Here is a 14,924-nt window from a genome sequence, read left to right as displayed (position 1 = left end):
TCCCATTCCCATTCCCCATTCCCATTCCCCATTCCCCATTCCCATTCCCCATTCCCATTCCCATTCCCATTCCCCATTCCCCATTCCCATTCCCATTCCCATTCCCATTCCCCATTCCCATTCCCATTCCCATTCCCCATTCCCCATTCCCCATTCCCATTCCCATTCCCAAATTCTCAATTCCCATTCCCATTCCCATTCCCATTCCCATTCCCCATTCCCATTCCCATTCCCATTCCCCATTCCCATTCCCATTCCCATTCCCCATTCCCATTCCCATTCCCATTCCCATTCCCCATTCCCATCCCCATTCCCATTCCCATTCCCATTCCCATTCCCATTCCCATTCCCATTCCCATTCCCCATTCCCCATTCCCCATTCCCATTCCCCATTCCCATTCCCCACATCCCATTCCCCATTCCCATTCCCATTCCCATTCCCATTCCCATTCCCATTCCCATTCCCATTCCCATTTTCCCATTCCCATTCCCATTCCCATTCCCAATTCCCGATCCCGTTCCCGGCAGGCGGTGACTCCGTTCCCGGCTCTCCCGGCTCTCCTGGCTCTGCTGGCCCCGCGCTGCTCCGACGGAATTCCCGGAATCCGCGCCCGATCCCTGGATTGCGTCGGGGCCCTGCTGCGCATCCAGCTCTGCTTCCAGGGTGGGCCGCAACCCGGGGAATTCCCGGAGGGAGAATTCCCGGGAAAAAATTCCCAGGGGAAAATTCCCAAGGGGAAATTCCCAGAAAAAAATTCCCGGGAAAAAATGCCCAGGGGAAAATTCCCAACGGGAAAATTCCCGGAAAAAAATTCCCAGGGGGAAATTCCCAAAGGGGGAAATTCCCAAGGGGAATTCCCAAAGGAAAATTCCCAAAGGGGAAAATTCCCAAAGGTGAAATTCCCAAAGGGAAAATTCCCAAGGGGAAATTCCCAGAAAAAAATTCCCAGGGGAAAATTCCCAAAGGGGAAATTCCCAAAGGGGAAATTCCCAAAGGGGAAATTCCCAAGGGGAAATTCCCAAAGGGGAAATTCCCAAGGGGAAATTCCCAGAAAAAAATTCCCAGGGGAAAATTCCCAAGGGGAAATTCCCAAAGGGGAAATTCCCAAAGGGGAATTCCCAAAGGGGGAAATTCCCAAAGGGGAAAATTCCCAAAGGGAAAATTCCCAGAAAAAGATTCCCAGGGGAAAATTCCCAAAGGGGAAATTCCCAAAGGGGAAATTCCCAAAGGGAAAATTCCCAGAAAAAGATTCCCAGGGGAAAATTCCCAAAGGGGAAAATTCCCAAAGGGGAAATTCCCGGAAAAAAATTCCCAGGGGAAATTTCCAAAGGGGAAATTTCCAAAGGGGGAATTCCCGGAAAAAAATTTCCAGGGGAAAATTCCCAGGGGAACATTCCCAAAGGGGAAATTCCCAAAGGAAAATTCCCAAAGGAGAAATTCCCAAAGGGAAATTCCCAAAGGGGAAATTCCCAAAGGGAAAATTCCCGGAAAAAAATTCCCAGGGGAAAATTCCCAGGGGAAAATTCCCAAAGGGGAAATTCCCAAAGGGAAAATTCCCGCATTTCCCAGAATCCTCGGGGATGGTTTTTGGGATTTTGGGATTTTTGGGAATGGTTTTCCCAAAGATTTTTTTGATTTTTAGGATGGTTTTTCCCAGGGTTTTTGGGATTTTGGGAAGGGATTTCTCAAAGATTTTGGGGATTTTTGGGAATGGTTTTCCCAAGGTTTTTGGGATTTTGAGGATTTTGGGGAATATTTTCCCTGAGGATTTTTGGGATTTTTGGGAAGGATTTTCCCAAGGTTTTTTGTGGATTTTTGGGATGGTTTTTCCCAGGTTTTTTGGGATTTGGGGGTTTCTGGGAAGGGTTTTCCTGAGGGATTTTTGGGATTTTTGGGAAGGGTTTTCCAAGGATTTTTCCGATTCTGGGATTTTTGGACATGGTTTTCCCGAGGTTTTTTTGGGATTTTTGGGAAGGATTTTCCCAAGGTTTTTTGGGATTTTTGGGAAGGATTTTCCCAAGGGTTTGGGGGTTTTCGGGAATGGGTTTCCCAAGTTTTTTTGGGATTTTGTGGATTTCTGGGAAGGGTTGTCCTGAGTTTTTTTGGGATTTGGGGATTTTTGGGGTTTGGGGAAGGCTTTTCCTGAGGGATTTTGGGGATTTTTGGGATTTTTGGGAATGCTTTTCCCGAAGTTTTTGAGCGCGGAGTTCTCGGTTGTCCAGCAGGGGGCGCTGCTTCCCTTTGGAATTTTGGGAAGCGCCTGGAGAGGGAATTCCAGGGAATTCCAGGAATTTTGGGGGTTCAATCCCGAATTCTCTGATTTTTTTATGGGATAACGACGGCCTTGGATGAATTTGGTGACCCCCAAGGGTTTGCCAAGGAAAAAATTCCGGAATTTTCTCTTTTCCCAAATTTCCCTGGAATTTTCCAGGGTTTTTTTCCCATTTTAGGGCTGGAATTGGCCCAAAAATTGGGAAAAATCCCCAATTCCCTCTGGAATTCCAATTCTGGCTGGACTCAGGGACTTCCAGGGATTTTCCAAACTCAAAATTCCGGAATTTTCTCTTTTCTCGAATTTTTGGGGAATTTACATGGGGAATTTTGGGGAATTTTTGGGGAATTTCCCCATTTTAGGGCTGGAATTGGCCCAAAAACGGGGAAAAATCCCCAATTCCCTCTGGAATTCCAATTCTTGTTGCACTCGGTGAATTCCAGGGATTTTCCCAAGCTCAGAATTCCGGAATTTTCTCTTTTCCTGAATTTTCGGGGAATTTTCGGGGAATTTTCAGGGAATTTTCCAGGGGAATTTTGGGGAATTTTCGAGGAATTTCCCCATTTTAGGGGCTGGAATTGGGCTGAAAATTGGGAAAAATCCCCAATTCCCTCTGGAATTCCAATTCTCGTTGGACTCGGAGAATTCCAGGGATTTTCCCAAGCTCAGAATTCCGGGATTTTCTCCTTTCCCGACTTTTCCAGGATTTTCTCGGGATCACCGGGACGAGCTGCTGGAGGAGCTGCCGGCGCTGAGGGCGGGGCTGGAAAATCCCGAAATTCCCGACGCTTCCGTCCTTTGGCACACCTGCGAGCGCCTGGGAGTGGTGAGAAATCCGGGAATTCCGGAATTCCGGGATTCCGGGATCTTTTTGGGAATTTTACCCATTTTTGGGGAGAGTTTTGGGAGAGTATTTCGGGAATTTTTGGGGGTTTTTGGGGAATTTTTTGAATTTTTCATTTGAATTTTATGGATTTGAAGGGAATTTCTTGAGGAATTTTTTGGGTATTTTTTGTGAATTTTTTGGGAATTTTTTTTTTAATTTATTGGATTTTGGGGGTATTTTATTGGGAATTTTATTGGAATTTTTTTGGAATTTCATGAATTTCGGGGGGATTTTGGGGGAAATTTTTTTTTAAATTTTTTTTAATTTTATGGATTTGGGGGGAATTTTTTGGGGAATATTTAGGAATTTTTTGGATTTTTTTTTAAATTTCAAGGATTTCGGGGGGGTTTTGGGGGGAATCTTTTTGGATTTTATTTTTGGAATTTCATTAATTTCCGGGGCGTTTTTTGGGAATTTTTTGGGATTTTTTTTTTGGAATTTCAATCATTTTGGGGGGATTTGAGGGGAATTTTTTGTTGGAATTTTTTTTTTTTGGAATTCCATTAATTTCGGGGGGATATTTTTGGGGAAATTCTTTGGATTCTTTTTTTTAATTTTTCAAGGGAATTCACTTTGTGATTTTTGGTGGTTTTTTATTTTTTTTTTTTGAATTTGTAAATATAAATTTGGGCAGATTTTCGGGTGTGTTTTTTGGATTTTTTTGCGCTTTTTTTTCGGGTTTTTTTTTGTTTTTTCGCCATTTTTCGTGGGATTTTTTTAGGATTTCCCCCCCAGCGCCCCGACCCCTCCGGAATTCCCGAATTTTGGGTTTTTTCCCCCAATGCAGGTGGTGGGGCGGCGGATCCCGGCGGAGCAGCTGCCGGAGCTGCTGCTGGAGCTGCTGCGGGCCTGGGACGATCCCGAGCGGAATTGCGGCCGCGCCGCCGCCGCCATCGGCACCGCCCTGATCCGGGAGCGCGGCGGCATCCTGCACGAGCAGGTGGGAATCCAAAATTCCCAAAAATTCCCAAAAATTCCAAAAAATTCCCAAAAATTCAAAAAAATCCAAAAAAATTCAAAAAAATTCAAAAAATCCCAAAAACATTGAAATAAATCCCAATAAACCCCAACATTCCTGATCCGGGAGCGCGGCGGCATCCTGCACGAGCAGGTGGGAATCCCCATTCCCAAAAATTCCCAAAAATTCCCAAAAAATTCCAAAAAATCCAAAAAAATCCCAAAAAAATCCCAAAAAAATCCAAAAAAATCCCAAAAAAATCGGAATAAATCCCAATAAACCCCAACATTCCTGATCCGGGAGCGCGGCGGCATCCTGCACGAGCAGGTGGGAATCCAAAATTCCCAAAAATTCACAAAAAATTCCCAAAAATTCCCAAAAAATCCCAAAAAATCCCAAAAAAATCCCAAAAAAATCCAAATAAATCCCAATAAGCCCCAACATTCCTGATCCGGGAGCGCGGCGGCATCCTGCACGAGCAGGTGGGATTCCCCAATTCCCAAAAATTCCCAAAAATTCCCAAAAATTCCCAAAAATTCCCAAAAAATCCCAAAAAATCAAAAAAATTCCCAAAAAAATCCAAAAAATCCCAAAAAAATCGAAATAAATCCCAATAAACCCCAACATTCCTGATCCGGGAGCGCGGCGGCATCCTGCACGAGCAGGTGGGAATCCCAACATTCCCAAAAATTCCCAAAAATTCCCAAAAATCCAAAAAATTCCCAAAAAAATCCAAAAAATCCCCAAAAAATCCAAATAAATCCCAATAAACCCCAACATTCCTGATCCGGGAGCGCGGCGGCATCCTGCACGAGCAGGTGGGAATCCCCATTCCCAAAAATTCCCAAAAAATTCCAAAAAATTCCAAAAAATTCCAAAAAAATCCCAAAAAATCCAAAAAAAATCCAAAAAATCCCCAAAAAATCGAAATAAATCCCAATAAACCCCAACATTCCTGATCCGGGAGCGCGGCGGCATCCTGCACGAGCAGGTGGGATTCCCCAATTCCCAAAAATTCCCAAAAATTCCCAAAAATTCCCAAAAAATCCCAAAAAATCCAAAAAATTCCCAAAAAAATCCAAAAAATCCCAAAAAAATCGAAATAAATCCCAATAAACCCCAACATTCCTGATCCGGGAGCGCGGCGGCATCCTGCACGAGCAGGTGGGAATCCCAACATTCCCAAAAATTCCCAAAAATTCCCAAAAATTCACAAAAATTCCCAAAAATCCAAAAAATTCCCAAAAAATCCAAAAAAATCCCAAAAAATCCCAAAAAAATCGAAATAAATCCCAATAAACCCCAACATTCCTGATCCGGGAGCGCGGCGGCATCCTGCACGAGCAGGTGGGAATCCCCAATTCCCAAAAATTCCCAAAAATTCCCAAAAAATCTAAAAAATCCAAAAAAAATCCAAAAAATCCCCAAAAAAATCCAAATAAATCCCAATAAACCCCAACATTCCTGATCTGGGAGCGCGGCGGGATCCTGCACGAGCAGGTCGGAATTACCCAATATCCAAAAATTCTGGAAAATTCCCAACAATTTAATTCTCAAAAAAAATCCAAAAAATCTGAAAAAAATCAAAAAAATTCAGAAAAAATCAGAAAAACAAAAATTAAAAAAAAATTCCCAAACATCTGCATGAAATCCCACTATTTTTTTTTAAAATTCCAAAAATTCCCAAAAAATAAAAAAAAAAGCCAAAAAATTCCCAAGAAATCCTCCAACGTTAGAAAACAATCCTCCAAAATCCTGCAAGTTCTTCCAGAAATTCCCAGAATTAAAAAAAAAAAAAAAAAAATTTAAAAAATCCTGAAAAATTAAAAAAAAAAAAATCCCCTAAAATCCCAAAAAATTCCAAAAAATTAAAAAAAAAAACAGAAAAAAAATCCCCCCCTCCCCCCCAAAAAAATCCCTTTAATTAAACACAAAATTCCCCAGAATGTCCGGAATGGCTCCCAGGCGGTGCCCGCTCCTTTCCCACTTTTCCCGGCATTATTCCCAAATTCCCGGATTCCCGGATTCCCGGATTCCCGAATTCCCGGATTCCCGGATTCCCGAGTTCCCGGATTCCCGAATTCCCGGATTCCCGAATTCCTGAATTCCCGGCATTATTCCCGGATTCCCGAGTTCCCGGCATTATTCCCGAGTTCCTGAATTCCCGAATTCCCGAATTCCCGGCATAATTCCCGGCATGATTCCCGAGTTCCTGAATTCCCGGATTCCCGAATTCCCGGATTCCCGGATTCCCGAGTTCCCGGATTCCCGGATTCCCGGCATTATTCCCGAATTCCCGGCATTATTCCCGGCATTATTCCCGAGTTCCCGAATTCCCGGATTCCCGGATTCCCGAGTTCCCGAATTCCCGAATTCCCGGCATTATTCCCGGCATTATTCCCGGCATGATTCCCGGCATTATTCCCGGCATTATTCCCGGCATTATTCCCGAATTCCTGGCATTATTCCCGGCATGATTCCCGTCATGATTCCCGGGTTCCCGCTCCGCCGCAGGTGCCGGCGCTGCTGGCGGCGCTGCGGGCGCGGCTGGCGCCGCTGCCGGAGCCGCAGCTGCAGCGGGCGGCGCGGGCGGCGCTGCGGGCGCTGGCGCGGAGCCTCCCGGAGAGGGTGCTGGGCTGCCTGCTGGCATGGGGACCGCCCAGAGACAGGTGGGAATGATCCCAAAATTCCCCATCCCAAAATTCCCAAATCCTGCCCCAAATCCTGCCCCAAATCCTGCCCCCATCCCAAATCCTGCCCCAATCCCAAATCCTGCCCCCATCCCAAATCCTGCCCGCCAGGGTGCTGGGCTGCCTGCTGGCCCTGGGACCGCCTGCTGACAGGTGGGAATCATCCCGGAATTCCTGATCCCAAAATTCCCAAATCCTGCCCCAAATCCTGCCCCGATCCCAAATCCTGCCCCCATCCCAAATCCTGCCCCAAATCCTGCCCCGAATCCTGCCCCCATCCCAAATCCTGCCCCGATCCCGAATCCTGCCCCGATCCCAAATCCTGCCCCAAATCCTGCCCCGAATCCTGCCCCGATCCCAAATCCTGCCCCGATCCCAAATCCTGCCCCAAATCCTGCCCCGATCCCAAATCCTGCCCCCATCCCAAATCCTGCCCCAAATCCTGCCCCAATCCCAAATCCTGCCCCGATCCCAAATCCTGCCCCAAATCCTGCCCCAATCCCAAATCCTGCCCCGATCCCAAATCCTGCCCGCCAGGGTGCTGGGCTGCCTGCTGGCCCTGGGACCGCCCGCCGACAGGTGGGAATCATCCCGGAATTCCTGATCCCAAAATTCCTGATCCCAAAGATCCCAAATCCTGCCCCGAATCCTGCCCCGATCCCAAATCCTGCCCCGATCCCAAATCCTGCCCCGATCCCAAATCCTGCCCCGATCCCAGCCCTGATCCCAAATTCAGCCCCAAATCCCAAATCCCCAAATCCAAGCCCAATCCTGAATCCCTTTTTTATCCCAGAAATTCCCATTTTTACCCCATTTTCATCCCATTTTTATCCCATTTTCACCCCTATTTCATCCCATTTTCACCCCATTTGACCCCATTTTTCCCCATTTGACCCCATTTTCACCCCATTTCCCCCATTTTCACCCCATTTTTCCCCATTTTTCCCCATTTTTCCCCATTTTCCCCATTTTCCCCCATTTTTCCCCATTTTCCCCCATTTCCCCCATTTCCCCATTTCCCCCATTTTATCCCATTTCCCCCCATTTCCCCATTTTCACCCCATTTCCCCATTTCCCATTTCCCCCATTCCCCATTTCCCATTTCCCATTTCCCATTTCCCCATTTCCCATTTCCCATTCCCCATTCCCCATTTCCCATTTCCCATTCCCATTCCCATTCCCATTCCCCATTCCCATTCCCATTCCCATTCCCATTCCCATTCCCCATTTCCCATTCCCCATTTCCCATTCCCCATTTCCCATTCCCATTCCCCATTTCCCCATTCCCCATTTCCCATTCCCCATTCCCCATTTTCCCCCATTTTTCCCCATTTCCCATTCCCCATTCCCCATTTCCCCATTTCCCATTTCCCATTTTTCCCCCATTTTTCCCCATTTCCCATTTCCCATTTCCCATTTCCCATTTTCCCCATTTTCCCCATTTCCCCATTCCCCATTCCCCATTTCCCATTCCCCATTCCCCCATTTCCCCATTCCCCATTCCCCATTTCCCATTCCCCATTTCCCCCATTTCCCATTCCCCATTTCCCATTTCCCATTTCCCATTCCCCATTTCCCATTTTTCCCCCATTTTTTCCCCATTTTCCCCATTTTTCCCCATTTTTCCCATTTCCCATTTCCCATTTCCCCGGCTGTGTGCAGTGCGGGGCGCTGCCTGTGGGGGGCGCTGCTCTCGGAGCCGTCGCTGCCGCCGGCGCTGCTGGAGCCGCTGCTGGGGCGGCTGAGCCGGGACGCGCCGGGCGCGGAGAGGCGAGCCGTGAGTGCCGCCCCGGGACCCCAAAATCCCCAAAAACCCCAAAATCCCCCCAAAAACCCCAAAATCCCCCAAAAACCCCAAAATCCCCCCAAAATTCCCCACGGAGAATCCCCAAAATCCCCCCAAAAACCCCAAAATCCCCCCAAAACCCCAAAATCCCCCCAAAAACCCCCACGGAACTCCCCAAAATCCCCCCAAAAACCCCAAAATCCCCCAAAAACCCCAAAATCCCCCCAAAAACCCCAAAATCCCCCCAAAACCCCAAAATCCCCCCAAAAACCCCAAAATCCCCCCCAAAAACCCCCACGGAACTCCCAAAAATCCCCCCAAAAACCCCAAAATCCCCCCAAAAACCCCCACGGAGAATCCCCAAAATCCCCCCAAAAAAGCCCAAAATCCCCCCAAAAACCCCCACGGAATCCCCAAAAACCCCCACGGAACTCCCGAAAATCCCCCCAAAAACCCCAAAATCCCCCCAAAAACCCCAAAATCCCCCCAAAAACCCCCACGGAATCCCCAAAAACCCCCACGGAACTCCCGAAAATCCCCCCAAAAACCCCCACCCAAAATCCCCCCAAAAACCCCAAAATCCCCCAAAAACCCCAAAATCCCCCCAAAACCCCAAAATCCCCCCAAAAACCCCAAAATCCCCCCCAAAAACCCCCACGGAACTCCCAAAAATCCCCCCAAAAACCCCAAAATCCCCCCAAAAACCCCAAAATCCCCCCAAAAACCCCCACGGAGAATCCCCAAAATCCCCCCAAAAACCCCAAAATCCCCCAAAAAACCCCCACGGAATCCCCAAAAACCCCCACGGAACTCCCGAAAATCCCCCCAAAAACCCCCACCCAAAATCCCCCCAAAAACCCAAAAATCCCCCCAAAAACCCCAAAATCCCGTGAGGAAAAATCCCAAATTCATGGATTCTCCAGCAGGGGTTAACTGGGGCTCCAGGAAGGCTCAGAAATCCCAAATCCATGGGAATTCCAACAGGAAAACCCCAAATCTGTGGGAAAAAACACGAAATCCCTGGGAATTCCAGCAGGAAAACCCCAAATCCCTGGGAATTCCATGGGAAAACCCCCAAATCCCTGGGAATTCCAGCAGGGGATAACTGGGGCTCCGGGAAGGCTCAGAAACCCCAAATCCATGGGAATTCCAGCAGGAAAACCCCAAATCCATGGGAATTCCATCCGGGGATAAGCGGGGCTCCGGGAAGGCTCAGAAATCCCAAATCCCTGGGAATTCCAGCAGGAAAAACCCCCAAATCCCTGGGAATTCCATCAGGAAAACCCCAAATCCATGGGAAAAAACCCAAATCCATGGGAATTCCAGCAGGAAAACCCCAAATCCATGGGAATTCCAGCAGGGGATAAGCGGGGCTCCGGGAAGGCTCAGAAACCCCAAATCCATGGGAAAAACCCCAAATCCATGGAAATTCCATGGGAAAACCCCCAAAATCCTGGGAATTCCAGCAGGGGATAAGCGGGGCTCCGGGAAGGGTCAGAAACCCCAAATCCATGGGAATTCCATGGAAAACCCCCAAATCCCTGGGAATTCCATCAGGAAAACCCCAAATCCATGGGAATTCCAGCTGGGGTTAACTGGGGCTCTGGGAAGGCTCAAAAATCCCAAATCCATGGGAATTCCATGGAAAACCCCCAAATCCCTGGGAATTCCAGCAGGAAAACCCCAAATCCATGGGAAAACCCCAAATCCCTGGGAATTCCAGCAGGAAAACCCCAAATCCCTGGGAATTGCAGGCGGGGCTCCGGGAAGGCCGGAATTCCCGTTGTTTTCCCGTTGTTTTCCCGTTGTTTTCCCGTTGTTTTCCCGTTGTCAGGCCGCGGGCGCCCTGGCGGAGCTGGCGGCGGCTCCGGAGGCGGCGGCGGCGCTCCGGGCGCGATTCCCGGAGCTTTTCCGGGCGCTGCTGCTGCTCCTGGGCGGCCCCGCGGGACCCCGGGCCCCCCGAGCCCCCCGGGACCCCCAACACCGAGACACGCCCGGCAGGTGCGGAAAAACGGGAATGGCGGGGGAAAAACGGGAATGGCGGGGGGGAATGGGAATTGAGGGGGAAAATGGGAATTCTGGGGGAGAAACGGGAATTGAGGGGGGAAAATGGGAATTGAGGGGGGGAAAACGGGAATTGAGGGGGAAAAACGGGAATTCTGGGGGGAAAACGGGAATTCTGGGGGGGAAACGGGAATTCTGGGGGGGAAATGGGAATTGAGGGGGGAAAACGGGAATTCTGGGGGGGGAAATGGGGAATTGTGGGGGGAAAATGGGAATTGAGGGGGGAAAATGGGAATTGAGGGGGGAAAATGGGAATTGTGGGGGGGGAATGGGAATTGTGGGGGGAAAACGGGAATTCTGGGGGGGGAAATGGGGAATTGTGGGGGGAAAACGGAAATTCTGGGGGGAAAACGGGGATTGAGGGGGTAAAATGGGAATTGAGGGGGAGAAATGGGGAATTGAGGGGGGAAATGGGAATTCTTGGGGAAAAACGGGAATTGAGGGGGGAAAATGGGAATTGTGGGGAAAAACAGGAATTGAGGGGGGAAAATGGGAATTGAGGGGGGGAAAATGGGAATTCTGGGGGAGAAATGGGGAATTGAGAGGGGAAAATGGGAATTGTGGGGTGAAAATGGGAATTGTGGGGGGAAAAACGGGAATTGAGGGGGGAAAATGGGAATTCTTGGGGGGAAAACGGGAATTGAGGGGGGAAAACGGGAATTGTGGGGGGAAATGGGAATTGAGGGGGAAATGGGAATTCTGGGGGGAAAACGGGAATTCTGGGGGGAAACGGGAATTCTTGGGGGATAACGGGAATTCTGGGGGGGGAAAACGGGAATTGTGGGGGGAAAACGGGAATTGTGGGGGGGAAATGGGAATTGAGGGGGGAAATGGGAATTGTGGGGGGAAAATGGGAATTGAGGGGGGAAATGGGAATTGTGGGGGGGAAATTGGGAATGGCGAGGCAAAAGCGGGAATTTCGGGGGGGAAAGGGGGAATTCTGTGGGGAAAAGTGGGAATTTTGTGGGGAAAGTATGAATTGCATGGGGAAAAGTGGGAAATTTGGGGGGAAAAGTGGAATTCTGGAGGGAAAGTGGGAATTGTGGGGGGAAAATGGGGAATTGTGGAGGGAAAAGCGGGAATTCTGGGGGGAAAGGGGGAATTCCAGGGGAAAAGTGGGGATTCCGGGGGAAAAGTGGGGATTCTGGGGGGAAAACTGGGTATTATGGGGGGGAAATGGGATTTTGTGGGAATTCTATGAGGAAAGAAGAGGAATTCTGCGGGGAAAAGGGGGAATTCTTGGTGGAAAAGTGGGAATTCCAGGGGGGAAATGGGAATTCTGGGGGTAAAGTGGGAATTCCCTGGGGAAAAGTGGGAATTCTGGGGAGAAAAGGGGAAATTCCATGAGGAAAAGGGGGAATTCTGTAGGAATTCTAGAGTGAGAATTCTATGGGGAAAATTCGGAATGTTGTGGAGAAAAGGTGGGAATTCCCTGGGGAAAAGTGGGAATTCTGTGGGAGAAAAGGGGAATTTCATGGAGAAAAATGGAATTCCATGTAAAAGGTGGGAATTCTGTGGGGGGGAAAGTGGGAATTCTGTGGGGAAATGGTGGGAAAAGGGGAAATAGGAAAAGGGGAGTTCTATGGGGAAAGGCGGGAATTCCATGGGGAAAAGGTGGGAAATTCCATGGGAAATTCCATGGGAAAAGGGGGTTTGGGGTGGAAACGGGACGGGGTGATGGGATCAATGGGATGGGATTTATGGAATGGGAATGGGAATGGGAATGGGAATGGGAATGGGAATGGGAATGGGAATGGGAATGATGGGATGGAAAATGGGAGTTATGGGCTTGATGGGATTTTAGGATGGGATTTATGGGATTTATGGGATAATGGGATAATGAGGGGGTGGGATGGGATCATGGGATCCCTGGGATAGGGTGGGAACCAGGGATTGGGATCCCTGGCTGGGATTGGGAATTTGGGAAGCAGGAGCGGGATGGAGTATCCGGAGCAGGGTCGGGAAGCAGATTCCCAAAAAAAGGAGGAGTGGGAGAGTGAATTCCGGGGAAACCGAGGCTGCTCCGTCCCTGGAATTGTCCCATCCTGGGATAGCGGGAAGCACCCCATGGAAAAATTGGGAATGGGCTGATCCCAAAATTCCCTCCATCCCAAACCAGGCGGGAATTCCATGGACATGCCTGGAATTGTCCCGTGGGAATGGGATCATCCTTAAATCCCCTCCATTCCCACCCCATTCCCGCGTTCCGGGATTTCCTTAATTAATCTTTAATTAATCCCGGAGCCTCCGAGGCCTCTCTGTCACTCCAGGTTTTTTTTCCCTGGAATTTTGTCGTTCCCATTCCTTGTCCCGCTTTTCCCTGGCGCATCCAAAACAGGGAAAGCTCCACCGGGATCAATTCCAGCCCCTCTGGGGGAATTTTTTTGGGGAAAACTCCCGGATTTTCCATCGGGAATCCGCCTCTTCCTTGGGTTTTCCCCGTGGGATCCTGGATCCTTTGGAATCGTGGAATGGCCGAGGTTGGAAAACCTCTGGGATGGTCCCATCCCGTCCAACCGGGAATCCAAGGCTGCTCCAGATTCCAGGGAACGTTTTCCAGAGCAGCTCCCGTGTTCGGGATCCGTTTTCCGTCGTTATTCCCAAATTTCCAGCATTCCAGAGGCTGTCCCGGAATCCTTGGGGTTCTCCCAGCCCACAAATTCCGGGGGAACGGGACAAATCCCGACGGGGGGATGTGGGGCAGCAGCTCCAGTCCCGAATCCCGGATTTCCGTCGTGTGTGGGATCCCCGTTCCGAGAGCCGGGATTTAGCCCTGGCTCCCCTTCCCGGTGTTTTGACGGGATAACGGATCTTTTCCAGATGTTGCTCCGCGGCAAAACAATCCCAACCCTATAAATCGTTCATTCCGTGAAAAAAAACTCCTCCAAGTAGCTCCGGAGCTTTTTCCCTTCCCGTTTTTTTTTTTTTTTGTCTGGGATGCCGTTCCCGGCTCCAATTCCGGCATTCCCGGCGTGCCCGGGCTCGGAATTCCCTCGGGATATCCTGGATGGAGCCAGAGCCAAACCAAATCCAATTCGAAACCCAGGCCCAGATGCAATCCTGAATCCAAGCCCAAATCCAATCCTGAAACCAATCCCAAACCCAATTCCAAATCCAAACCCAAATCCAATCCGGAAACCAGTCCCAAACCCAAACCCAAATCCAAACCCAAACCCAACCCAAATCCAATCCTGAAGCCAATCCCAAATCCAAACCCAAATCCAATCCTGAAACCAATCCCAAACCCAATTCCAAATCCAAACCCAAATCCAATCCGGAAACCAGTCCCAAACCCAATTCCAAATCCAAACCCAAATCCAATCCTGAAACCAGTCCCAAACCCAATCCCAAATCCAATCCTGAAACCAATCCCAAACCCAATTCCAAATCCAAACCCAAATCCAACCCAAATCCAATCCTGAAGCCAAACCCAAATCCAACCCAAATCCAATCCTGAAGCCAATCCCAAATCCTGAATCCAACCCAAATCCAATCCTGAAGCTGATCCCAAATCCAACCCAAATCCAATCCCAAACCCAGTCCCAGATCCAATCCTAAACTCATTCGGAATCCAATTCCAAATCCACCCCAGATCCAATCCCAAATCCAATCCCAAATCCAATCCCAAATCCAGAATCCAGTCCCAAATCCAGTCCCAAATCCAATCCCAATCTCAAATCTAATCCCAAATCCAATCCTGAAACCAATCCCAAATCCAAACCCAAATCCAACCCAAATCCAATCCTGAAGCCAATCCCAAACCCAGTCCCAGATCCTAAACTCATTCAGAATCCAATTCCAGATCCAATCCCAAATCCACCCCAGATCCAATCCCAAATCCAGTCCAAAACCCAATCCCAGATCCAATCCCAAATCCAATAGCAAACCCAATTCCAATCCCAAATCCAACCCCAGATCCAATCCCAAATCCAATAGCAAACCCAATCCCAAATCCAATTCCAATCCCAAATCCAATAGCAAACCCAATCCCAAATCCAATTCCAATCCCAAATCCAACCCCAGATCCAATCCCAAATCCAATAGCAAACCCAATTCCAATCCCAATTCCAACCCCAAATCCAATCCCAAATCCAATAGCAAACCCAAACCCAATCCCAGATCCAATTCCAATCCCAAATCCAACCCCAGATCCAATCCCGAATTCACAGACCCAATCCCAAACTGAATCTGAATCCAATCCCGGATCCAATCCCAGGCCCAATCTTGAGCCCAATCCCCATCCCGATCCCAATCCCGATCCCGAATT

General features: G+C 48.9%; 1 protein-coding gene across 1 annotated transcript in view; it reads left to right on the top strand.

Moving 5' to 3' along the window:
• LOC146768512 (maestro heat-like repeat-containing protein family member 1) overlaps positions 1–14,924 on the top strand; it is a gene marked incomplete at its 3' end in the record, with an annotated part of 73,934 nt that overhangs the window by 51,970 nt on the left and 7,040 nt on the right. Inside the window, exons 26-31 of the mRNA XM_085561750.1 lie at positions 529–664; positions 2,978–3,099; positions 3,947–4,099; positions 6,632–6,786; positions 8,470–8,584; positions 10,428–10,594. Coding sequence (XP_085417876.1) covers positions 529–664; positions 2,978–3,099; positions 3,947–4,099; positions 6,632–6,786; positions 8,470–8,584; positions 10,428–10,594 — 848 coding nt within the window. The remainder of the gene's footprint in view (positions 1–528; positions 665–2,977; positions 3,100–3,946; positions 4,100–6,631; positions 6,787–8,469; positions 8,585–10,427; positions 10,595–14,924) is intronic.

The sequence above is a fragment of the Lonchura striata genome, chromosome 2 (assembly GCF_050655825.1).
Source record: "Lonchura striata isolate lonStrDom1 chromosome 2, ASM5065582v1, whole genome shotgun sequence".
NCBI lineage: Eukaryota > Metazoa > Chordata > Aves > Passeriformes > Estrildidae > Lonchura > Lonchura striata.
This window is presented reverse-complemented; position numbering and strand designations above follow the sequence as displayed.